The following is a 26,647-nucleotide window of genomic DNA, read 5'->3' as shown; positions in this document are numbered from 1 at the left end:
GAATAAGATGTTGTTTTTCCCTAATGTTCTGAGATACATTTTTTCTCTGTTCTTTGAGGTTGTTTCCCTCCTTCCCACCACATCTGATATTTGCATACTTTAGCTTAGTGAGCAAGGGGAAGAGGAGATAAAAAATCCTGGTGCTCTTATTAATGCCCCTGAATTAACTTTAAAAACCCATCTCTTGTCGTGACTGAAAAGGGAAATGGATGAAGCACCTGAAGAAGCAACAGCTCTGGTAATTCAGATTCATGATTTACTGCATACACTGTAAAACCTTTGACATTTGTTTCCAATTACCTGGCATTCATTTTGCTCTTTCGCACGATTAGCTGCTGATGCTGTAACTGGGTAGTGGGAGAATGAGACTGGATTCCAGCTGCTGCGAGCCAACTAAGTAATGAAAAACTAGACTGTTTTACTTTTGGAGGGTTTTTTATTTTTTGTTTCTTGGCATGGTAATGTTCTTTGTTACATAGTTGCATGGCTGAGATGATTTCTGGACAATTCCATTCCCCCATGATCTTTTAGGTTTTTTGTGCTAGACAGGCTCTGAAGTAGCATACCCACCTTTTCCTCCTCCTCCTCCCTTCCCCCTGAAAAAGCGGTGCTTTGCTAGTTAGCAGCCCAAAACACTTTAAAAGTTTCACGTTTTATTAAGAGTTATGGGTATTCCAGCCATAACTTTTCCTGCAGTACTGTTACATTGCTAGAGTAGTACAATAGTATTGAATCTGGATCATTTGTACCCAGGTGGTTGGCAACCAACTTAATCTGCTGCAGGGGCCAAATTAAGAATGAGCCACTCAACAACTTCTCCACTCAGCTGGATCATTGCCACAGCCCTAAGCAACTGATTAGAGCAGTGATGTAACAAAAGGGGAGGGTGTATTGGGAGGGGGGGAAGCAAAAAGAGCAGCCACTGCAAGCAGCTGGCTGGTAGCCTGTAGCCTGGCAGCTGCGATTGCATGTTTACCACCACTACCGTGTATGCTGCTTCTGCTGCCCAGGATGCAGAGCTACCCTGCTACACCTCTAGATTGGAGAAGTGGCACCTCTTCCAAATAAAAGATGGAGCATCTCTGTGACTCTGAATAGCCACGGATGCTTCACAAACCCATAGGTTTGCAGAGAAGACTAGGATCCTAACCCTGCAAATACTCCAGGTTCTACAGCGTAAGATCAGTGCTTTGTAATAACTCCTCTGTCTTCTTGTTTCAAAGGGGATGGACGCAATCAGGGGTGACGCGTAGGGGATGGGGGGGGTGCATGTGCACCTCCTGAGCATGGTGGTGCACCCCCTACAAAAAGGGGGTGGCTGTGCGTGGTCACCGACCCCTGGTCAGTGCCACCCCTCTTGCCCCCCCGCTAGCACTGGCACCGTCTGCAGGAGCTCTGCGTTTACCACCTCTGTGTTCCCGCCGCTGCCAGCGTGCCCATGCCCCCTCACCTGCCGGGGGCATGCGTTGTTCATGGACTCAGTGATCTGATGAGTCTTTTCTATCTCTAACTTCTGATCTTGGATATGAATCTAACAAAGGCCTGATACCCCATTTATGCCCCAACTGCTACTTTGGATTGACTCTGAGGGCTGCCCTCAAGTAGTCTAAACCACATGAGCTGTCCCTCCCCAGCTATATGCCAAGGACTGAAAGGGCAACCAGTTATAGACTGATTCCTTGTGTGTGTTTGAGGAACAGGAAGTGGATCCCTTCTAGCAATCAGTCCGCCTGTTGCATGCCTCTCCTTCTGTGCTTAGCTCTGACTATGGGCAGCAGGCGCACACAGTGGGGTAGCAGGGCCAAAAGTCAAGAAGTGGGAATTGTGGCTGGTAGACTTCCAGTGCTTGAAGCCGGCAGTACCTTGAGTGAGTGCTGTGCTTATGGTTGGTTGGGGTAAGGAGGAGCTTTGGCAGAGCTTCAGGAGGATGGGCTGTACTGTGGCTTGAAGAGGGTGAGCTCAAGTGTTCTCAGTGTAGACAAGAGTGAGCTTTGAGGGCAGTGAAAACATGCCCAGAATGTTTCAGGGTATGTGTTTGTGTTAATTTCACATTTTTCAAGGGCAGTTACTGGGCTTATATTTTTATGTACTGCTGTATTTTCATATGCATGCAAAGAAATTGGCAAATAGTTATACTGGTCTTCCAGGAAACAAGTACAACAGGATAATTGACACGGTGATATCCGACTTCTTTATGAGATTCTTAAACTTGACATGTTATTGCATGTGTCTACACATTGCCCTGCAGTGATGTTGTTACTGCACTGTGCAGATAGCCCATACTGCTCCATATGGGCCATTTACAGTAATGGCCTGTACTGCTCTGTGCTTGTGGCGCATGGTAATTTTTAGCAGCTACTGTGTCGCAGTGGTGCATTCGCGTGCTGCTACTGCAAAGCTGCTGCTGGTCACATGTAGATACCTGTGGCCACTACATCACTGTAGCGTGTCACTACGGCAATGTAGCGTCACATGTAGATGCTCCCATTGGCTAACAGGAGAAACCATTAGGCTGTAAGCTAGATTTCCTTTTATGTTGACTACAGTATAAGTACAGTAGCCTGCAATATTGGGAGGCAAATTGTGTTTCTTATTAGCAATACCAAATGTGGTGTTTGTCCTTGTGGAAATATCTACTGCTTCTTGAAGGGGGCTTCTTTCACTGCTGAATCCATGAAGAAAGAGAGTAAGTTGTATGTGGCCTTTTAGGCAATGACAAAAGGGAATTTGCCATTTAAGTCTCTCAATAAAACAAAGCAGGGTGTGGGATTCTTAAAACCTGTTTTAAAAGCAGAAGGACAGACAAAAAACCCAAGTCTTCAAAGTAAACATGAATCACTCCCCTTCAAAGTATTTCCATGGATTTCTGAATCCACTTTCCGATGTGTATTCCAAGTGCTTTGTGGAGTTGATAAATTCATCCTGTCTCTCATTTAATGTTGGTCCCTCAAACTGGCTCTCATTTTGGTTTTTTTTCTGGCACTAGAGCCCAATTTGCCTCATTTAATTGAAAGCAGACACGGCATCCAACAAGACAAACACCAGGGGCCCTATTCGATAATGGGATATTGTCTTTCCTGACTTGCATTTGCCTTAATTAAAACCAGAGATCTGCCCTCAGTACTGAACTCTGCCCTTGTTCCTCACTAATACTTTTACACATCATTTCATGCTAGGGCTTGGACTATGCATAGAACAAGTCCGAATTGCCAGTATTGTGAAATCCACCCAGAAAAATATAGCCCACAGGGGTGGCTTTTTTGCTTGAACAAAGCATGTGTGACTAGTCAGCTTGACCATACATTGCATAAAGACTGCTGGGAATGGGGAACAGGTGCTGAACTTTCTATCATGTTGAGATATATGCTGGAATCAAGAACATTCAGCAGGGCTGAAAGAACATTTCCATGGAGAAATGTATGTCACAGCTTCATAGAAGTTGCTCATTCTGCCCATGTGAGGTCACACTACCATGTGCTTAAGTCCCATTTTTAAAAATGATGCAAGAACTTAAATTTCTCTGAAAGCCTTTGAGACCTAGAACTTTAAATCCTTTAGGGGTTTTGTTTTTTTTTTTAAACTACCTTTGGTCTGTATGGCCATAAACTGAGACAAAACATGGGACCTTCTGCTCCAAACAAATCCTCTAGACCCCCTACTACTTGAACTATAGAAACATCATGAATTATATTTATTAGTTCCTCCACTGGAAAGATTCCCAAGGATTAGTTCCATATTATTCAGTAGGTGTAATCATGCATTTGTCTAGTAGAGCCAAACTGGACATGAGACAGATGATGTCAATATTTCAGTAATAATTAATAGAAGATCTTACATTTTGATACAAATGTATGGATTTATGCCAATTATAAAACACAGGAGTGTAGGTTAAGCTAACTATAAAAAGAACCTCAGTTTAGGTCAGTGGTTAGCAATGTTTTCCGCTGGCAGGCTGGAACAGCCCAGCTCAGGTTCAAAATTGGCTGGTTCTAGGATCCAGGTGCTCCCCACTGCTGCTTCTCTATACTGCCTCCCTGCAGCTGAACATGGGAAAACTCCCTGCTGCCTGGGTACTCAGCCATGGTGCAAAGCCCCAGCTCTGTGGGTCAAATCCATTGACTCCCCAGACTGGATTTGGTCCATGGGTTATAGGTTGCTGATAAGGGTAGAGAAATAGCTGTAGCAGCCAGTTTGACTGCACTGGGGTCCATGGCCTAAAGGCGGTCCATCCTTCTTGATATCCTAGGTACTGTATATTCAACTTCACTTTCATCCAGTGCCTGAAACACTTTTGGGATTCATTGTTCTGTGTAGACATCATCTTTTAAGAGTAATTTTTAAGGACTGTCATCTCATATCCAGAAGTATACAATATTTTGTTCTATAAAATGTGCATAATTTAGCAGAAACAGCCTACAACAAACATAAAAAATATATATTATTGATTTCAATATAATGGTTGAATTGTCATAATTTGCAGCACACTTGCTACAAAAAGTACTATTTAACATAATTTAAAAAAAATTTCTTTATGTAAGAAAAAAATGGGTTAGAATGTTGACATAATTTGATGGCAGGGGCAGATCCCGGGGCTGCGGATGCATCCACCCTTCATTCCTCTTCCAGTCCTGCTGTGTGCAGTACCTCAGGGCTCCACTGTGTTGGAAGGGGGCTGGACCCGTTTCTGGAGCTGGCTTGCTTCCCCCTTAGGTTGTCCCCCTCCCAATGCTGGCCAAGCTGGTTGCAAAAGCAACAGCAGAGACGGGTCACTGTGGGGGTGCTGGAATGGAGGTGAGGTGCCAGAGTGACAGCGGGGGACTGCACAGTGCTGTTGGCTCTTTGGACGCAGGATCCCACTCTTCCCCCTGCTGTGCAGCCAGTAAATACTGTGTTAACCCTCTTGCAGTTGTTGCCAAATTGAGGTTTTTACAGCTCGGTTCTGCATATGGGCTGGTAGTGGCAGGGAGAGATGAATGTAGTAGCTATTGGCTGTGCAGCAGGGGGCCTTGGAGTGAGAAGTGTGATCCTCCCTCCCATCAGTGGAGCTGGAGCCAACAGCCCCTGGATGAGCCCTTGCCAGGGTTGGGAAGATTTTTCCTCACTTTCCTGTTCTCCAGGGCTTAGCACAACTCCCTCCTCATCCTCACCCCTCTGACATAGCTAGCTATGGCTTTGTCAGGGGTCAAGCAGCCAGGAAGCCTGGGGCAAGGAGCTTAAGCATGCAGTCAGCAAAGGGCAGTGCAGGGTCAGCCAAGCCCCCTGCCCCTCGGTTAGCCAGGTTTCCTCCACAGGGAGGATCTAGCTCTTACTGGGGCTGTTCCTGACACTGGGGGCTTGGGACTAGGCTCCCCCTGGTGATTCTGTGCTGCTGGGCTGCTGACAATTGGTGTCCCCTAGCTGCAGCAGCCCCAGCCAGTACAGCAACTGCAGAGTGCAGGGAACCCAGCTGGTAAAACATCATGTTCCCCTGCTTCTCCTCTGGTAGATAATATCCTCCCTGTGCCCTGCCTCCACTCTGCACAGGGTGCCAGAGGGAGCCTCTGCCTCACTAACCCTGCCCTCACCCCACTCCCATTTTCAGAATCCTAGATCCACTCATGTTTGGTGGTAAATATTATTTGCTGGATTTGTTGTTAGATCTATTTCACTGAAACACTTGGATCCAAAGATTTAAGATGTTTGTTTTTTCTTTTTGTTGGGGGCCAAACACCCTTAACAACTTCCATGTACTCATTTCATGGAGCAAACTCAGGTGACCTGATCAAGTGCGTGATCATAGAATCATAGAAAATTAGGGGTGAGAGGGACCTCAGGAGGTCCTCTAGCCTAACCCCCTGCTCAAAGCAGGACCATCCCCAAGTACATCATCCCAGCAAGGCTTTGTGTAGTCGGGTCTTAAAAGTCTCCTAGGATGGAGTCTACCACCTCTCTGGGTAACCTGTTCCAATGTTTTACTACCCTCTTCATGGGAGAGTTTTTTTCTAATATCTAACTTAAACTTCCCTTGCTGCAATTTGAAACCTTGTTCTGTCATCTGCCACCACTGAGAACAATCTGGCTTCATCCTCTTTGGAACCACCCTTCAGGTAGTTAAAGGCTGCTATCAAATCCCCCCCCTGCAGTCTTCTCTTCTCCAGACTAAATAAACCGTTCCCTCAGCCTCTCATAAGTTGTGCCCCAGCTTCCTAACCATTAAATATACGTGAGACAAGGAAGCAACTTGTCCAGACTCACTCATCACTAGGCTTGAATTCAACAGTCCACATTTTCTTCCTGTGAGTGAAAATTTGTGATAGGGATAGTTTGTTTAAATTTGGTGATCACAATTCTTGAGAATGCCACCTAAACATAAAAACATGGTACACAAAAACAGAAGGCAAAGAAGGACAAGTTGAAACTGCCTGCAAAACTACCCAAATTAAGCACACTTCAGTGTGTTTACATCACTGATTGTGACCGCAAAAGGAAGAGTAATAACAGAGTTCTTGAAAAAGTGCAAGTTGATAATATACTGAGTACCAGTTCTCAGACTGCAAAACAGTGTAAAAGGTTCAGTGATAGTACAGAAAGAAATACTGGTTGTATGCTAGCTATTAAATGTAGATTAGTCTGACAAAATAAACTATGGATTAGTAAATTCTCAAGAAAGTACTTTACAGTGCTAAGAAGGAACACATGTGTACCACAGATTGAGGATGACATTACAAGCTGTCCGGTGAAAAGATTATAATTTTACAAGGTCTGTGTAAACCCAAGGGACCATTTCCATGGGATGAAAAACAAAGTGGATGGTAATTTTTCAAAGCTATTAAACCATTAAAACAAAAAGTGAAGTACCCATACACCATACATGCCTTTGTTGTTCGCCTAAGTTGGACAGTGCACACAGTATGAGCCATGTTGGCTTTGCTGATTTGTACTTTTTCCACATGTAATACAGCATAGGTGAGAGTTTTTAAGAGACTGGTGTCATTTAACTGAAAGGATAGTTATGATACTTCACATCCACACTTAAATGCTTGCAAAGCATTTCAGAAGTGTAGATTACATGGCACTATTGAGAAGAATCATGAAAAGGAAATCAAGACAGCAAAGAACTTCTGGAGGCAAGTACATCAATGTGACTTTAACAATGATGATATGTAACCCTGCATTCAGGAGGCACAGGGATGTTTTAGGCAACAGAAATTTTCTCTCTATCTTTGAACTCTTGGCTAAATTCAACCCAGTGCTGAAACAACTAATTCACGTGCTGAAAAGTTCAGTTCAATATTTAAGTAACCAAATTCAGAACAAAATCACAAAATTGCTGTCAAAATGTGTTGAGAGATTATTGAAGAAATCAAAAGGGCATCATTTTTCTGTATTGTTATGAATACAACCCAAGATAGTAAAAAAATGATTTAGCTAGTCAATTTTTGCAATATGTAGCAATAGAAACCAATTATATGAATATATCAACTGCTATGAAAATCAGTAAGGCTTTTCTTGGATTTCACAGAATTTTTAATTAAAGTGGTGCTGGTCTTGAACAGGAAATTGTGTACTGCATTGAAGGGAAAGAGTGGGATAACTGAAGTTCGGTGTAGGTTGTAGCAGTGGTCTAAGGACATAGGCAGACAAGGTTCTTTGGGTGAGTCTGACATCTTTTATTAGATCAACTTAAATAGTTGGAAAAAAATTTAGCAAGCTTTTAGGTTTAAAAACCCTTCCTCAGCCTGATGAAGGGTTTTTAAACCCGACAGCTTGCTAAATTTGTTTTTCTAACTATTTAAGTTGGACTAATAAAAGATATCCAGACAAGGCTGTTTGGGTGAATCTGATAATTGAAGCATCACAGACAAAGGTAGGATGGAGATGCAAGTATAAGCAGAGTTTATTCTGGAGTGCAGGCAAGAATATCTGTGAGAACTGAATGCAGAATGTTTATGCTATGCTGCCCACATTTTTTGAACCTTACACTTAATGACTGTGTTTAGGGAATCCCCTAAATAAAATATTCTTATGAGGTGATTGAAAGAGTCTGTTTTCTTTGGACATAGTGTAAAGTGGTGGGTCATGTTATCTGAATCAGCTTTTGTCTTGGAGATTGTCGGTAACATTAAAGAGAATACGTCCAATGTACTGGTCATTAAGAAGTTTGTCACGTTGCTTTGAGATTCCACTACACTGATATAATGAAGCTGCTTTTCAGAATAATTCTCCTGAGCAAAAAGTTTGACTAATGCAATGAAGCTTCAAATTTTAAAACCTTTGTGTTTCTTGTTGTGCTCCAAATAAAAAAATTCTGGAAACCAAAATTCTGTCTCTAAGTGCTAAAAATATAAATACATATGCTTAAACAAAGTTGCAACATTACTTTGCAGTGCAACAGAATTGCTTGCTTTTCAAAATAATTTTAAAGACAAAATGCCATCAAATGCTGGAAAAGTGGGGTGCGGAGATTAAGTTTGAATTGAAACATGGAAAGAAATTTAAAAATATTTTGATGAATTACATGATCACGAAAGATTGAATGATGCAGAGAGATGCATCAAAGCTAATGTGTTCTATGGCTATTTGGATATAATTTTAGCTTTACTTGGATGCCTGGATTTATCTTGGATGCAATTGTTACAAAGTTTAACATAATTCAATGGAAGACATTTATGTCAGCAACGGATCATGAGCTATATGAAGAAGCTGAGTAGTTAGAAAAAAAAAAAACAAAACATGAAGGATTTCTGCCACCTTGCCTGGAGAATCGCTTGTATTTAGAAGATTTGGCTAAATTATTGATTGCTGATAACAACGTTTTGCCATTAAGTTTTTATCTGAAATATGTATGATGGTTGAGTTGTTTTTAACCATCCTTTTACTGCATCAAGTGCTGAACACTCTTTTTCAAAACTCAGTATAATTAAGAATTCTCTGCATAGCATGATAGTACAAGAAAGACTTTGTCTATTGAAAGTGAGAAGACTAGAAAAATTAACTCAGACCAGATTATTGATGAATTTATGGGGAGGAAGTTCCAGTAGTAGTGATGAGTGCAAAAGAGAGAAAATATTATTTGACTATTTATTTATTTATGTTCTGACATATTATTTATTAGTGCACCACATGTTTATGCATTTTGTGTTATTTTAATCAGTGGCCCAAAAATTATGCTTACCCTAGGAGCCCATTATTTCCTAGTTCCATTATTGGTTGCTGAACCTTACCTAGGTAGCTGCCCTAATACACAAGAGAGAGTTGGTTAAGTGCTTCCTCACTTCCTGGCACAATGATCATTTAACTGAGCTTTCCTCGTAGTAGATGGTCTTTGTGGATTTCAGATCCATCAGGGAGCCCTGTTTGCAGCATACTGTTTGTATAAAGAAGTGATTGACTGGGTAATGAAACACCCCCTTCTGTGCAGTACCTCATCCCCAAAACCAGTCTGCCTCCCATCCCTAAAACCACTCTAGTGCATTTCTTGGAGGGCGGGTGTTGGTGTTGTGATTTCATTAGGAGTCTCACAGTGTTTGGTGTTTACTTAATCTTAGTTTCTGGAGTCATGCATTTAGATAGGACCTCCCTTTTTGTACCAACCTTCCTCCTCTGCCCTACATCCCCTCCTTTTCCCCACCATTTTTAGCCTTCATGGTTGTGGAAAGAAGCATGTAAATGTGACCTAAAGGATTAAAAATCATATTGCAAATTCACATAATCCACTCAGAAACGTTTAATTTTGATACTGGCAGGACCTAGCTGCTACTAATAGCCTTCTATAGCTTTGAGATCTGCAGAGGTCATTTGAAAGGTCACAGTCACCTCCTCTTTTCTGAAGCTTAAGATGACAACACTTGGGACAAGTCTTGTAACCTCACCCCACATAAAATTGTTTGTATCCCAGCTGCTGACAGAAAAGCACCTCTCCCAAACCATGAAGTCACACAAGTTTAATTTAAAAAAATAATAAATGTGGCTGCAGGTAAGTGGACTCAGCTACTTTAAATCTCCAGTGGTTTTTTTTTTAAACCACATATTAAATGATGCCAGAGAACAGTGGGCACTGCTGAGTGCATTTGCCTCCTAACATAACTTCTTAGGCCACTTTTTTCATTGGCAGCAAGAGCGCAAGTTTTTCTTTATGCTCAGTCTCTCTCTACGTGTGGCTCTGGAGATGCCCAGATTCCCTGACTCTTGCATTCCCATGGCTGGGCATGTAGATAACCAGCCAAGTTGTGATGGTGGAAAGCTGCTCAGTATCCAAGATCTGTATAGAATCACAAACTAGGTGTTCCTCTTCTCTCACTTGGAGGGTCCGCTTTGGTAGGTACTGTATTCTCAGGACACCCTTCTCAGATAATTTTACAAAACCCCATTGGTTAGGTCCTTAAATGGGTATATGGGAGTGCCACAAATTCTTCATTTGTGGCAGGAACATAGGTTCACCTAAAATTCAGTAGGACACAAACTGAGAATGAATGGTCCCAAAGCTGCCACTCATCTGCAGTATTGAAATTGAGTCCCAGCTCCACTAATTTAAAAAAAAAAAAAATCTATAATATGCAATAGCTTCAACAGAAGAAAGAACTACGCTGAGATTCCCCAGTAGCCAAGATCTGGTTTCAAGTTCCTTCCCAAGTCTAGCATAAGAAGAATCTGAACCAGTTTTTTCATATGCCTGGACAGTACCCTAAGCATTTAGCAATTTCATATAAGCACATCACAACTAGAATCCAGGTACTACTACTATCCCACCAGGGTTGTAAACCCCAAAACTTTCTTTTTATTGATAATCTTCAAACTTTTGCTGAGAGTCAAACATTTTTACTGACATGTTGCATTTACATTATGTAAAACATGTCTACCAAGCCCTACCCAAATTAAGAGGGCCATGTTCAAAGAACCTAGCTCTGATCTTTTACCCCAAGCTTGTTCCAAATCATGCCCCTTGTCAGGTAATGAATCATGGGAAGCACCTCCACTGACTCATTCCCCTCCACATTTTTCATCCTGGTGATTTGCTGCACAATGGAATGGCTATATTGAGACAGCTCTCCTCTCCTGAAACATCTGTCAGCCATAGAATCATAGAAAGTTAGAGATTGAAGGGACCTCAGGAGGTCATCTAGTCCAACCCCCTGCTCAAAGCAGGACCATCCATGTGAGCATATTGTGCAGAGAGAGAGTTTTACAGTGAAATGTAAATGCAGGGAGTCCTCAACTTAGGTTTCAAGTTGCAACCTTTTGCACTTACAACATTTATAAATAGACACCGTTTCAACTTTCTGATGTCAGTTTTGTCTGATCAAACATTGTAAAGTCACTATGCCATGCCAGTGAACAGTTCTCTGTGTCACCTATCTCCCTGGAGAGCATCTATCCAAACTTCCTTGGATGCTTTCTTTAAGAAAGCAGACAAGACTCCAGAAAAAACCTGCAGCCAAGACTCCTAAGAAGACTCCAGCCAGGAACCCTTCAGAAAGTCCAACCAAGAGCCCTTCAAAAAGTCCAGCAAAGTCACCTCAAAGAAGTCCTTCCAAATTAATATGATTGCTATTTACAATATAAATACATTAACGTAGCTATATTACTCATTTATAATTGATTGAGTACAAAATTCTGGGTTATTTTTGTTTAAAATAGGGTATTGGCCTTGGTTTAGTAACCAATCCCCCATTTATAACATTGTTTCCTATGGGAAAAATCACTTCCAAGTTACGTTTCGACTTAAAGACATGGTTTTCAGGAACCAATTGTGTTGAAGTCTGAGGACTGCCTGTAATGATCATGGCTCCCTTTGATCTCACTTTCATCCCCTAGTGTGTGCGAGTGTGAGAGAGAATGTTTGCTTTCACAGGAAAGGGCTGACCATAGGGCTACTATCTATCTCCTATTGACCTCACGTTGGTGTGGCAGTCACGATGGCCCCTAAGCAGAAAGCAGCATTTTCACTTGTGTTCAGCCCTGTAGACTGAAAATGCAGCATGGCATGTTAGGGAGCTAAGTCCACTTGCCTTGTGTCTCACTTGCCCAGCAACCAGGGAAGATGGGGGCGACATCAGTTCCAGAAGCCAAAGATAATGGCAGGTTTCATTTGCTGATCGTTCATAGCCCACATGGACTTTGAGAGGGGGCATGCATTATGCTGGGGCAGGGGAGAAGCCAGAGGGGATGAATTTTTAATATAGTGAAGTCATGTGAAAGCAGGGGGACACCAATCCAATGGTGTCATACTCACCAGCTGATTGGTGCTCAGAGCTCCACAGTTGCTATGAGCTCTGGCAGGAACAGGGCTGACATGCCAGTGAGCACAGAGAAAGGGGGATTGCCACACCCTCCTCACCTCCCTTCTGGATTGGTCCATGGGCTGGGGTCATAGATTACAAGTGGTAAAGCAAGTTAGCTTACCAGGAAAGCCCAGGAAGCCATATGCTATTGCAGGGGTGTCCCACTTCTAAGGGGCCGCACATGCTGCATGCCCCCCTCTTTCCCCACCTACAGGGTAGTGTTACTAGGCTTTAAACAAAAAATCTTGGCAAAAGCTATACCCATTTTTTAATCCTGGCTTTTGCAACTTTTAACATAGCATGGAGTTTTTAAGTTTTAAGCTTGTTGCTATAACAAACAGCAGAATGCTGATCTGGTTAAACATAAAAGGGACAGCTTTGCACTTAACAGCAGGTCCTTGGGTATGGGAATATAAGGTCTCTATCCCTATCTTGAGAGCTGTGGGTTCCATTAAAGTTCTCTATATGGGATTAGAGATAAAAATAAATGGGGAAAGAATTGGGGTAAATGGAAGGGTTAACCATGCATCCACTGCAACAATACAAGATACCAAGAGAAAACTAAGTAGTTTTATTGTGCTGTTTTATTTGATACAGATAACAGACTGGACCGCCAATCCAAAAGGATTTGGTCAATTAATTCTAGGCAATAGCAATATCAAGTTTCAATGGCATCAGTGTACAACTTTACATGCTATTCTTCCAGTGGATCAAAGCTCTCATCCTCAGCATAAGAAGGTTACCACCTGAGATAAAAAGGAGCAGGTTGCACTTCAAGATGAAGTGATGTGGACGGCAAATGGAAGAACATTTAAATAAGAAACAGTTCACTTGGATGCTTTTCCATATTGGACCCTAATGCTACCAAAGAAAGTCCCTCATCCCAGCTCAGCAGCACAGTGCAAAAATAAAACACAGCTGAATATTGTTTTAGATGGCTAAGTTTTAAGTGTTCCATCCAAACTCTGTGCTTTTCTTTCTATGACCCTGTTTTCCCACTGAGAAGCTAATCCAGAAGTAGCACCAAACTAAAGAAAAAAGAGGCAGATTTGTAGGTAGGCCTGATGGTTACCTTGAAGCAATAAAGCACACAACAAAAGGTCCATACCCTATTCACCAACTAATGGCTACTGAAACCAGGAAAATATAAAGTAAAATAAAATAAAATATGGCTTCTAGTAGTCAGAATCCAGCTAACTTGGAGAAGTTTATGTACTACAAAGCTGGTCTTTAGCTAAAACATACAGTGGATTAAAGACAGGTGTAGGACATTTACCATGGAGTTGTACCTTCTTGCTTTAGTGTTGAAGCCTGGTTCACTAAGCCTGTTTCATGAATCAACTGAGTTAATAGTGCAAAAAAATTATTCACTTTGCAATACCAGTGTTCGGTAGACAAAATTACTGCCATTCTATCAGCCAGTCAGACATAGCACAGAAACAGGAAGTTTCAATAGTTTAATACTGCAAACCAAATCCTTAGCTGGTATGATGAGGTAGATGTGGCTCAGCCATGACAGTTGAGTATCTGGCTTTGTGAAAGGGTCAGTGTATCTTGATTTGAAACTATTATGGCTTCCCCTTTACATTTACAATGCAGCTTTGCCTCTGCTTGTAGCACTAGACACTCATTGTAATACAGCAAGATTGTCACAATCTAAGTTCTTCTACAGAAGATGCCATGAGAGGGGGCAAAAAGAGAGATAGAAGTATGGCTGGATATTTTCAGAGCATTTCAAATATCTAGGATTAGGAAATGTAGGTATGAATCCTAACTTATGGAAAGTGACTAGCGATTGTAGGTACCCTATTTGATACACATTAGACAACCTGATTTTCAGAGGGGAAATGCATAAATCACTAGTCACTTGTGATATAAAAGTTAGGCTATAGTTTGTCTGACTTCTGGTGTACATTTGAAATGTTCATCAAAAATTTGCCTCTACTGCCCTCCTTATGTCACTATCTCCTATTTTATCAATCTGCTCCCAGGGAGAACAGCCAGTGTTTGTTACATACCATAATTTCAAAGTTAATTAGAAAGTTAGTTTTGGCTCCTATCAGTCCTCACTCACTCTTAAAGACCAACATATTTAACAAAGAATTGAGAGTTGGTCTAATTTCATTCAGATGAATTTTTAATACACTGTTTCCTCCATCTAATGGTTACCAATGTTTCTCCTGAGCACAGTGAAAGGACACCTAAGTCTTTTCACCAAGTGTAACCATTTACAGATGGAGTCACGTGCTAGGGAGAGAAAGATCCAAATTTTATAACTACACCTAAGAATCTAAATTCCTCCTTTTTTCAATTAAATATCAGCCAAATGGGCTACAAATCAAATAGCAATATTGGGAACAGTTTCCCTGGCAGATGGCTCTCTTTTAAAATGTTACAACAAATAGTTTTCTTTATTGGTCAGAGGACAGTTTTAACATTCCTTAACTTCGCCTTTCTGAGAGTCTTGTATTAGCAAAATTAATGCTTATGCGAATAATGTATATTATATGCATGGGGGGGTAGTACATTATAAACAGAGAGGCTAAGTTAGAAATGCTCATACAAGTTGATCTCTCTGGGGTGGACATTGAGAACAGAGCTAAAGGTCTGAAGAAAATGGGTCTTCTCACTATGAAAGCCCTTCAACTGAAATCACTGGGACCTTTCACTCCAAATGGAGAGAGTCCACAGCCATGCATGCACAAAACAGGAACTAAATGTGATTCAGTGTGGTGTGATAATGGCACAAAAGCACTAGCAGCATCTAACTTTACAACTTCTATAGCAAAGCTGGTCCCATTTCTATAATCTGTTCATGATTGCACATTTTAATGATTTATCCATGGAAATATTGGGAAGCAACTCTGCCAACCGTCACCCTCCAAAAAACCCCAAAAACCGCACCAGAATTCACATTAACAGAAGCTACAATGTTGCATTTCCTGTATGGTGAGGTATCTGTTCATCACAAGAAAGGCAGCAAGTCTTGTTTCCATATGCACTAGAGAATATTTCTGCAGCATGTGGCTTGAAGAACAATCCTACCCCCAGGTTTGAGGAAGGTCAAAGTTTCCCTCTCTCAATTCATTTTTAGTTTGGATTAGCTGCCAAAGCTCCGAAGTGTGAATCAAATTTATTCTACTTCTTCCTCATCCAACAATTCCAAAGCCTTTTCCTGTAAGAGAAGAAAAGAATCTGACATAGGCACTTCATGTATCCTATAACCCCTATGGCCATTTCAGATGCTCCCAATGTGCTTCAGAGCAAAGGATGCCTCTACTGCTGAGCAACAAGTCCTCCTGACTGAAGGAGATGCATAGTTTATAGTGACAAATAACCCCCTACTCTGCAGAACACAGAAAGGCAAGCAGTGAGGGACTTGCGGTCAAGTTCAGGCAGCTGAGATATTTTGGACCAATACCTCATCAAGGGAAACATCTTGGTAAGAGGATTAGCCTGGGAAAAACTTTGCAAAATGGCTTCTGAGGAAGGATGTGAAGGAAACCAAATGCTCCTTTGCACAGTCAAAATGGAAACATGTTCCTAACATAAATGACAGCATGGAAGACAGTGGGGGAACTTGAGATCAAGAGGAACTAAGAGACAGTGTATGTTGTGATGTGCATCATAAAGGTTCAAGATCACATCATAGGATGAAGGATTATAGATGCACAGATCCTGATATATTCTCAGGCTCACAAGTAGGTGCTCATTATGCAATGTAATTTCATACCTGTCCACTCATGCCCTCTAAATGATAGTTAACTCACAGAATTTTCTAACACTGTTTTCAGCATAGGAAATTAATAGTTTATAAATATGTTATTTTCCAATCCTAGGGGGAGGGGAGAAAAAAAAACCCCAAACAACTCATACCCATCCACCATGGTTTTGAATCCAAGGGCTAAAATGTTCTTTGAGGTACTTTGAGCCAAACCCCAGGACCAGATTCATAGGATGGTTGTCCACAGCTGTAAGTCTAGTTGCGACTTCCAGTGTAAAAGCAACTTTAGTGTATTGGATTTTGTCTTCATCCTCTTTTATAGAATCCATTGGGATATCCTCCAAGAACTGATCAGTGACTTTTTTGAAGAAGGCATAGGAAAACATATCCATGACATACTGATGGAAAGTCCTGTCCTGTTCCAACTGAAAATAAGAATAAAGAATAGTCAGTTCAAGCTAGACCAATAAACATAATGGGGTTTCACTGAGGGGGGGGGGGAATAGAATTTAGGGCCTGGAAATGTAGAGCTCACATTACTGTCTCCTAGAAATATGCCATCAACACTATCTTTAGAATGCAGTTTAAGAAAAGCAAACATGCCTGGCACATTTCTCTACAAACCTACACTTCTAGGTTTATGGGACAGTCCTGCCAATTTACTCAAGACAGTTGTATGAATAATCCTCTTTGAAATCAATGGGACTTCTTGTGTTGGAAAAAACTCTATGCATGATCATGCATGTAGGGACATAATTATACTGTGTGTGCTTTTCCCACTGATTCCAGGGTGTGACATGGTAGGCCTTCATAGGAGACAGAAACTCTACCACCCTTGCCACTCGCTTTGGGAGCTAACTATCAGAGATTCATAGTTTCAGTAATGAAAATCTTATGTTCCACTCTAACTGACAGACTCAGGATTGCTATGTTAAAAATGAAATGTTTACCTTTGTCACCAGTTCATCTCCGGATTTTCTTAACAAATCAACAATTGCTTCTATTATCTTTTCTTCATCTATTAAAGGAAAAAATAAAAGACACAGTTAGTTTATTCCAACAGAATACAAGTAATGGCATGTCTACGTGAGACCATACCAGCTGGAAAGGGCACTGTGACCATGTATCATCATGGACCGAGAGAAATACTTAATAAACCACAGCGGAACCTCAGTCTTACCTTTTTCAGTCTTACCTTTTTCAGTGTCATTCCCATCTTCTTCTAGGCTTGGAGTACGCACTAATGTTCTGAACGCCACTCCCGAGGAATCTGATGGTGATTTGGAACGAACTATCTTGACAAGTCTGTCTGCAACATGGCTGATGGTCTCTGCCCTAGCTGGGAAGAGAGAGAGAAAAGAAGAGCTACCTCCTTGTTAGGCCCTCAAGCAGGTGAGCCATGATTCTACCTGTTGTGCCCACAGTTGCCCTACGGTGGAGAAAGCTGAGGTCCAATGATGGGTTTTGCTATTGTTCAGAGTCACATGGATAATGTGGAAGGTGCACCACACCCCCACAATGCTCCCCAAACTCTCTTACAGCCACTCCCCCAATTAGAGGCCATGCAAAAGCTGGTCTCGATATAATGAATGGGTCATGCCCAGCTTTATGAAATATACTGGTAATATGTTATAACAACAATCTCTCCCCTCCTTTTTCCAGGCTGGGCCCAAACTTGAAAAAACCAAAGGAGTTTCACTTCAGAGCCTGTCTACATCAGCATGGGGATGGGGCCACACATGCCTTATGTGACTAGACATTGCTGTGGATGTGTGCAACAACAGGGTTCTTTGTCCAGCAGTGGCCTTGCTTATCCACAGCAGCCAAGACTTTGTCCAGGACCTTCCTGAGCCGCAGGCATCAGGTGAGCCAGATTGGCACTGCATGCTAGCTAAGTGAGGAGGAATAGCTGCTGTCATGACAGAGCAATTTCCAGCAGCAACTCATTTTGCATTTAGCCCTGATTGACCAGATGGCAGCTCCTGTGTTACCAGTAGACAGAGAGAGAGAGAGAGAGAGAGAAAGAGAGAGAGAGAGAGAGAGTGTGTGTGTGTGTGTGTGTGTGTGTGTACAATTCACATAGTAACATAGGACCTCTATTGTGGAGCGCCTTGGTTAATAATAACCACTTCCACACCTTGTCCTGGATGACCCAGCACTGACTGCAGTTTTATAAACACTTTGTCTGGGAGTTGCTGGGTGGTCAACACTTTTCCAAACAACAACAACAACAAAAAAGCCAAGTTTTCCAGGACTTAAATATGTAATTAGGTACCCAATTCTGGAAAAAGAATTCTCAGTCCAAGGATTCATCCATTCGGCTGTGAGCTGGCAAACTCTAGGACTGACATGCCAGGATTTCAAAAAGCACGGTCCATTTCTGCAGAATGCCTGAACCAGTAATTCTCAATCAGGGTGTTGCAAAATATTAACATTGTTAGGTATGTAAATACCTGAACATAATTCACAAGATAAACCCAGAGATTTCAAATACGAATCCAAAGTTTCAAAATGTCCTGAACTGTTGTGGTCTTTCTGAGTTTTTCACCACAGAAAAATTGCTGTTATTTTTCCATAGTTAAAAGAGAGGTGAAAGCGAAGAGCTGGCACATTGAGGGGTGCTTTGAGTCTAATAAGGGTGAGAACCACTGCCTTAAACATGCATTAAATGCCTTAGCTCAAACATAACTGCAGCTTGAATTTTGGGCCCAACACTTCCTTCAAGGAAAGCCTTTCCAACTGGCATTTTTAGTTGGGGTCATACTGCCACCTGCTGGCTGAACTATAACAGTACACTAAAAGGAGCATCACATTTTTAAAGCAGAAAAGCCAAACAATTTGTCTCAATTTCTAGGAAGGAAGCAAAAATAAAAGGCGGAATATGGCATGCACAGGTAGACAAGTGGCAACTAGGGATTCTTCAGGTTGGTGCTACTTATTCCTGACAAGAGGGCTAGGAGGGAGGGATCTATGCAGAGAATTCAACTGGAAGATGCTAGGAGATCTAACATCTGGGGGAATTGTTGGTTGGGAGCTGCTTCAAGGTGTTTAGGAGAATTTAGAAGATAGCTGAGAATGAATGGTTTGGAGACAACTTCTATATTATCTTACTTGGGCCAAATCAGCATGGAAAATTTTACAGAACATCCCATTGCCATTTCTAAACCCTCGTATTTCAGAGCACAAACTAGTTCTCCAGGGAGACATGGTGGAATCAACACAACACCTTATAGAAAGGTAGGGGGATCTATGGAATTTGAAGATGCAATAAATTATGGATAATAACGAGCCAAGAAAGGCCCCCTGAATCTGAAGGCTGACATGGGCAAACAAATCTCTTGCTTACTGTGCAGCCAAGAATAGGCCAGCCTCTTCTGCAGCAGGGTTTCCTCCTCCCAATACCCCACTAATAATCTTTGTAGGTGCAGGACTCTTTGCTGAGGGGCAATCCATGTCCCACTCCTCCCTGTGGTTGCATGGAAATTTCTCAGAATCTACCCATCTTAGGTTATCGTCCCTTGCCTCCTCACTAAGGGACTCTTCAAAGGGATTCTGTAGCAGTGGGAGACCTGTGTGGGAGAAGTGGGGGAAGGCTTGGAACAAAGCTACATTTGAGCCAATATGCCTGGGCACAGGGCATGCTAAGAATGCAGAAGGGATCGAGACATGTGGTGTATGCATGGATTGCCTTAGCTCTGCAGATGGACAGAGCCCGTGAATAAGCCCTTATGTCATTCTTGAGTGTTGATGTAGGAAAGAGTCCCTCCCCTGTGGGAAGACCTTCACAGTCCTTTCTTACTGGTCTTACACAGGACTGGCAATCCTACTGTTGGGTTGTTTTACATTGCTGTTCATGACATCCTGTGGCCAGGTATCAGAGACAGTGCACCAGCACTTGGAAAACCAGATCTGTATAGCTGTTTTATTGTGGCAGGATAGTCATGGCCAGCAAAATGAGTTCACAGTATAAAGAAGCATGAATCTACCATATGTGAAAGTAGGTAAATGGCAGTAACGATGGTCAAGCAATTTTGTTTCCTAGTTAGGAAAACCAAAACAGCTAGCATAAAATGCATTAAAACAAATACGGGGGAAAAAACTAGGGGCTGACCAGCCAGCAAAAAGGAGAGAAACAGAAACCAAGTGGGTAGAGGGGAATGAACTAACAGGAGCCTTCAGGCAGTCAGAGGCAGATTCAGGGGAGGTGCACTGGTGTACTTGCACCCCTCTTCGATTCCTGCTCCATCCAAAGTTTAAAGCCAACAGCCTGGCAGCGGCACCAGCATTTCTCTTTAGACAGCAGTAAGGGAGTCACTAGACTTCATGGCTCATTAAAATCTGATTCCTTCTAAACTCTTCATTCCACAGGTGTTAAAGACCCTCTTCTTTTTAATGGTCTTGATGTTCCATTAATCAAGCTAGTCTGCCTACTGCAATTCTGCTGTCTATTAGCTGCTCCTAATTGTCACAACCCAAGGGTGTGATTTTTGTTTGTGTGTGCTTCGGCACTGCTGAATTATTTCCCGCCACTCGTAGCTTTCTTTGCAGGGTGCATTTCTGAGCTGCAGAAAGGAAATGCACATTGCAAGGAGTTCCTGCCATTTGTATTCAGATTCATGCCCCACTATTGGCCAGTTCTAAATTATTCTTACGTGGCGGCTAGCGATTGGCTTGCTAGCCGTATAAGAGGCTTGAGTGGTTTCCGCCCAAGTTGGAGGACTCCACAACTATCAGGAGGAGAACTTCACGTCTCGTGAAGATCTCTAAGCGCTGCGGAGCCTATTGGACCCAGCATGTATATCAAGAAGGCTATAGGGATCTGATCAACCTCTCATCTCTCCCCGTCACTGCCTGATCCCTCGACGTACCCTTCCCTGCGCGCAAGTTCCATGGAGCCTAGCAAACTTCGTGTGAGTGAATCCAGAGCTCTACCTGGGGTTCGAGTCCTGCAGTTTTTTTCTTCCCGTCGCCGAAACCCCCATTGCGACGAACTCTCGAGGTTTTTGTTCATCTCCCATCACCGAAACCCCATTGCGACGTACCCTTACGTTCTGCAGGTTCAAGTTTTTTGTTTTGTTTTGTAACCGCAACTCAAGCAAGTTTTCCTGCCTGCACCGCGACCATCTTCGGTGTAAGTAAAATAATCTTAAATCAACCACTAAGTGTCCGTGCCTAATTCTAACGTGCCGCCTGTCTTCCCTGACCCGGTGTGTCTGGGCTGCTGGCCACAGCTTGCCGCGCGAGGAAAAACCCCCGAGGGCCTCGGACCGCTCCCGGCCCACACACTAATAAAGTACCTCCTCTTATTTTACAGTCTTGCAGGCTGTTTCTAACTCATTCCAATAAAGTTTTATTCATTTTTGCATCAATTTTAAATTGAATAGTATCACCCTAGGCCCCTAGTATGTTAGTAAAGCTTCTAGTTTATTTTTAACTGGAGAAAAATGTGTGTTGTGTTCTATGTGATGATGTACCACCTGACCATCTGCACCCCCCGCCCCCTTTTTCAAAATCCTAGATCCTCTCATGGGCACTCACCTTCTGGCCCTAGAGAAGCATCAGCACTCCCACCAGCTGTTTCTGCATGTAAGGTCAGTCCATTCATATCATCTTGGTTGGCAGATGGCTGCTGGGGGCCCTCTTCTGTCTCTCTTCTCAAACAGGAAGGGAGAAGCCGGCATTTCCAGGTAGATGTTTTTGTCCTTTGCTTTTTATTTAGGGCAGTGGGCTTTTTGTCCTTGATGGACACCTTGTGGCTTCTCTTGGTCTTATGAGCTTGAGGAACACTTTCCATTTCTCCTTCGTCTTGGGACAATCCTCTCTGTGTCTTTACCCCCTTTTCCAGAAGTTGCCCATATTTGCTGGCGGACAATCGCCGTTGGGCAAAGGCCAATACAACCTTGTATTCCATGCTGTCTTGATCTTCATCTTCCAGAGGGATTTCTTCCATGCTGGCATCAGTGGGTGAACTCATCCTTTCCCCTGCAAAGACAAATTCCTTGTTAGTAGCTTAGGGGGCAGACTGCTTTAATTAATACCAAATGGCATCTGGTTAAAATATCAGGGCATTTTTTTTTAAAGAATGCAATATTAGACATGTGTTTATGGCTTAAAGTAATTACAGACGTGTGGAAGAAACCATCCTATGGTGGGAATGATTATAACATATTTCCTCTCCTGTTGTGTTTAAAAGGGTTTTGATTATCCTAGTTTAGTTCTTCAAAAAATTTTTAGCCTAAGAGATGGTTATAATAGACTTTTTAAGACATATTATTGTTCATATATTGATTCATGTGTATGTTGTGCCTTGCAACTGGAACACTTAATAAGCAGAATCACACACACATGCGCACACACTTTGAAAGTACAGTCCCTGTATAGTGAATGAGATGGCATTCACCTCACGCTGGCACAGAGGAAAGCTCCCTTGTGGAGTTCACTAAGATAACTGTTTCTGAAAATGCTAGCCAATCAGTTCTCCCACAGCGTCTCAGGAAAACGAGGATGTCAGTTAAGGGCCTCAGCTGCCTGTACACCAATGCAAGGAGTATGGGGAACAAGCAGGAGGAGCTAGCCCTTCTGCTGTCTAGTGGGGAATATGACCTGGTAGGGATCACGGAGACCTGGTGGGACTCTTTGCATGACTGGAGTGTAGCCGTAGAGGGCTACACCCTGCACAGAAGGGACGGAGTAGGGAGAAAAAGGTGGAGGGGTAGAGCTCTGAGTGAGAGCAGTACACCTCTCTGGAGGCTGACATTGGCTCCAAAGATAAGCAGCTCAAAACCCTCTGGGTCAAGTTATGGGGCGCAAGGTGAGAGAGACCTAACTGTGGGCATTCGCTACAGGCCATCGAACCAAGGGAAGGAGCTGGATCTGGATTTCTCTTGAGAACTGACAGAGGCCATGAGTGTAAGGGGCTTGGTTGTCATGGCTGACTTCAATTACCCGGACATAGACTGGGAGGAGCACTTGGCTAGGTCAGATCATTCACACATTTCCTAACTGATTGAGGAGCTCTTCCTGACCTGGGAAGTGCAAGGGCCAACCAGAGGCAACGCTCTTCTGGACCTGGTGTTGGCCCAGGGAGATGATCTGGTGTTGGCTTGAACACTGAGGGTAACCTGGGCAGCAGCAACCATCAAATTATCAGGTTCACTCTCTGCCACAAGGTAGACAAATCAACCACCAGGACTGAAGTCCTGGACTTCAAGAATGCTGACTTCGATAGGCTCAGAGCATTAGTAGGGGAGGTGATGAGGGACCGGGAAGGGAAGGCAAATGGGGTGCATGAAGAGTGGCCATTGCTCAAGGACATGATTTTCAAAGCACAAAAGAAAACAGTTCCTGCAAGGAGGAAAGGTAGTAGTAGGAGGGCTGGTAAGCCCTCCTGGCTTATTAGGGACATTATAGTCCTCTTAAAAAAGAAAAAAAAACAAAAAACCCCAGAGGTATACACACAGTGGGAGCTAGGCCCTCAAGGAGGACTATACTTTAGCGGCCACCACTTGTAGGGAAATGATCAGGAAAGCCAAGGTGGCGACTGAGTATGGGTTAGCCACAGGAGTCAAGGACAATAAGAAGTCCTACTTTAGGTATGTAGGCAACAGAAGGAAAACAAACGGAAGTGTGGGATCCCTGCTTAACACCTCGGAACAGCTGGTAACCAACATTCAGGAAAAAAACTGAACTCCTGAATGCCCACTTTGCTTCCGTATTTCACCAGACCATGGGGAAAGTCAAGTGAGATAAGGCTCATCGGAGGCATGCCAGGACTGTCAGGTCTCCCCACTGTGGATGCTGAGCAGGTGCAATACCAATTTGAAAAGCTAGACATTTATAAGTCAGCAGGACTGGATGGACTCCATCCAAGAGTGCTGAAGGAGCTGAATGAGGTCATTGTGGATCCCCTGGCAAATCTTTTTCAGAATTGGTGGCGCACAGGGGAAATCCCTGATGACTGGAAGAGGGCCAACATTGTGCCATCTTCAAGAAGGGGAGGAGGGAGGATCCAGGCAACTATAGGCCAATCAGCCTAACCTCTATCCCAGGGAATATCCTGGAAAAGCTCATTAAAAAAAGTGTGTGTGATACGCTCGCAGAAGGTAAGATTCTGAACAACAGCCAGCTTGGCTTTGTCACAGGTCTTACTAATCTCATCTTCTACGACCAGGTCTCTTGCCACCTGGCCATGGGAGACATTATATACCTAGACTTTCAAAAAGCTTTTGATCTAGCATCCCATGATATCCTTCTGGGAAAACTGGAAGATTGTGGGCTCAGCTGCTTGATGGTTCAGTGGGTGGGAAACTGGATCCAGGGTAGGACCCAGAGGAGTTCTCATGAATGAATGTGTCTTTCCGGTGCAAAATGGCCAGTGCCATCCCTCAGGGGTCCATGCTTGGACTCGTGCTTTTCAACATCTTTATCAATGATTTGGATGGGGGAGTGAAAAGCTCGCTGGCCAAGTTTGCGGATGACACCAAATTATGGGGAGTGTGGCCATCCCAGAAGATAGGTTGCTGATACAGGCAGACCTAGACAGGCTTCTGAGTTGGGCAGACTAGAACCAGATGAAGAAGTTTAACACTTCCAAGTGTAAGGTGCTCCATCTGGGGGCAAACAACCCTCAACATACATACAGGCTCGGAGGCAACAGCCTGACCTGCACCACAGCTGAAAGGGACCTAGGGGTCATGAGTGACCACCACATAAACATGAGCCGTCAGTGCAATCCGGTGACCAGCAGGGCAAACAACGTGCTGACATACATCAACTGATGCATCTCGTTTAAAACTAAGGAAGTGATACTCCTGCTGTACTCAGCACTGGTGAGACCACAGTTGGAGTATTATGTCCAGTTCTGGGCACCCCACTTCAGTAAGAACATGGAAAAGCTTGAGAGGGCCCAGAGAAGAGCCACCCATATGATCAGGGACTTGCAAGGCAAGCCATACAAGGAAAGGCTGAGGCACCTGGGCCTCTTTAGCTTAAAGAAGAGAAGGCTGAAAGGGGACTTGATAGCAGTTTACCACTATCAGAGGAGTGCATCAGGAGCTCAGTGAACAGCTGTTCACTAGGGCACCCTTGGGGAAGACCAGGACCAATGGATACAAACTCCTGGAAGGCTGTTTCAGGCTTAATACCAGAAAGCCTCCTTCACAGTTAGGGTGTCACCTACCTTGGAGGTTTTCAAGAGGAGACTGGACAGTCACCTCACTGGGTTGACCTCAGTTGTCTTTCTGCCTAGAGCAGCGGGGCTGGACCCGATGATCTGCAAGGTCCCTTCCAGCCCCTAACAATCTATGAACCTGTAAAATAGAATGTGGTCATTATTGCTGGGATGTGTCTTGGGAGCAGGCAGTTTTTAGGAATATTTTGAGGAAACAGAAAAAGGACCTTGATAGATGCCAAACAGTAAGGCTGTTCCAAACATGAGTGGCAATACAGTAAGCTTAGAGATAGGCCAGACTAGATGACACAGGCAATATTCAAGGAGGATGCTTGGGTAGATTGAAGAAAATAGGAAAGGAGGTTACAGTTTTATAAGGTCCTCAAAGATCTGCCAGGAGAAGACATGTCAGTTACTGAAGACACAGTATGGAAGAGAGCATTCTCTATTCCACTGTCAGCGAAAATGAAATGTACAGTGAAACCTAAGACAGATGATACCTAACTGGAAAAAAAGTTCTGTTTTAGATAGGTTCCCATCTTATATGGAGAGTTTCCCAGCCCTCTGCTATGCTTGGGGGTTATACTCCATCTCACACAGTAATTACTGTCTGTGACATACAAGGCAATTTTATCAATAGGCCCCAAATTTCCTTTCTAATTCCACGATAGTTTAATTGGGGTTATACTGATTAAATATACTACATAATTCCCCGCAAAACATGCAAGAACAGTATAGATTTTCTGGCTTGAGCAGATTTCCAAATTTTACAGGTTCCATTGTACACAGGTTTTAATTTCCCTGCAATCCAGACTGGATTCCATCAATTTAGAGTTCAGTAGAGTTGCAGAGATTGCTGTCATTAAGCCTTGTATTTTTAAATGCAAATCTTATGCCATTTTGCAGTTTTACTGAAATCCTCACTTCCTAATTCAGCCCCTGGGTGCCTGAGACAGAAATTAAATGAAAGATTCCTGTATTCTCAGAGCTGCAGAAATTTGAAAACAGAATCTCTGAGGGTTGGAAAGAAGCATATAGTGACCACACCAATTTTTTTTTAATTCTATGATTAAATCCTATGATTTTTAAGGCAGCATCCTGAGTTTGAAGGATAGAACTGCTGTCACATCTCCTCAACTGGGGACCTGGTGCTCCATCAGTCTCACACTATCCTCCTATTCCCTGATCCATTATAGTTTACCATGATACAATCTTTTAACTTGAAAAGACTTCCTCATTTGTGCTTTACATTAACTTAATTTCCCTTCTGACTGATATAAAGCCAAAGCAACAACAAGTCTCTTGAAAGAAAAAGGCTGAAATACAATGGAACAGCTGCTCTCTAGATAGCAAATGTCTACCACGATCCTGCTTAATCTGTTATGGCCTTTGGGCCTTTTAGTAGAAAGTTGGAGGCAAAGGAAGGTTCTTGCTTGTGTGGCCACTCCTACTTCTGAAGGCACCATATGGCGATGTTACATAGTCCTGTAAGTT

At 42.9% G+C, this 26,647-nt stretch overlaps 1 protein-coding gene and 1 long non-coding RNA gene across 14 annotated transcripts in view; one reads left to right on the top strand and one right to left on the bottom strand.

Annotated features, from left to right (window-relative positions):
* Nucleotide 1: 1 nt before the first annotated feature.
* LOC132250221 (uncharacterized) lies at nucleotides 2–21,139 on the top strand. Its single transcript, XR_009461867.1, has 3 exons — nucleotides 2–238; nucleotides 17,211–17,376; nucleotides 17,647–21,139. It is a non-coding gene; the product is annotated as an uncharacterized LOC132250221 (long non-coding RNA).
* The window catches only part of BCL2L14 (BCL2 like 14), an 85,704-nt gene continuing 71,883 nt past the window's right edge, over nucleotides 12,827–26,647 (bottom strand). For 12 of the 13 annotated variants that reach the window (XM_059726665.1, XM_059726668.1, XM_059726671.1 and 9 more), the window contains 6 exons: nucleotides 25,163–25,292; nucleotides 21,523–21,966; nucleotides 17,180–17,323; nucleotides 16,935–17,002; nucleotides 16,137–16,409; nucleotides 12,827–15,435 (listed from right to left, as the gene is read on the bottom strand). In XM_059726665.1, coding sequence (XP_059582648.1) covers nucleotides 15,394–15,435; nucleotides 16,137–16,409; nucleotides 16,935–17,002; nucleotides 17,180–17,323; nucleotides 21,523–21,958 — 963 coding nt within the window. In that variant the 5' untranslated portion in view covers nucleotides 21,959–21,966; nucleotides 25,163–25,292 and the 3' untranslated portion in view covers nucleotides 12,827–15,393. The remainder of the gene's footprint in view (nucleotides 15,436–16,136; nucleotides 16,410–16,934; nucleotides 17,003–17,179; nucleotides 17,324–21,522; nucleotides 21,967–25,162; nucleotides 25,293–26,647) is intronic. The other variant, XM_059726660.1, reaches the window with a different exon arrangement.

Source organism: Alligator mississippiensis, chromosome 4, assembly GCF_030867095.1.
Source record: "Alligator mississippiensis isolate rAllMis1 chromosome 4, rAllMis1, whole genome shotgun sequence".
Taxonomy (NCBI): Eukaryota; Metazoa; Chordata; order Crocodylia; family Alligatoridae; genus Alligator; species Alligator mississippiensis.
This window is presented reverse-complemented; position numbering and strand designations above follow the sequence as displayed.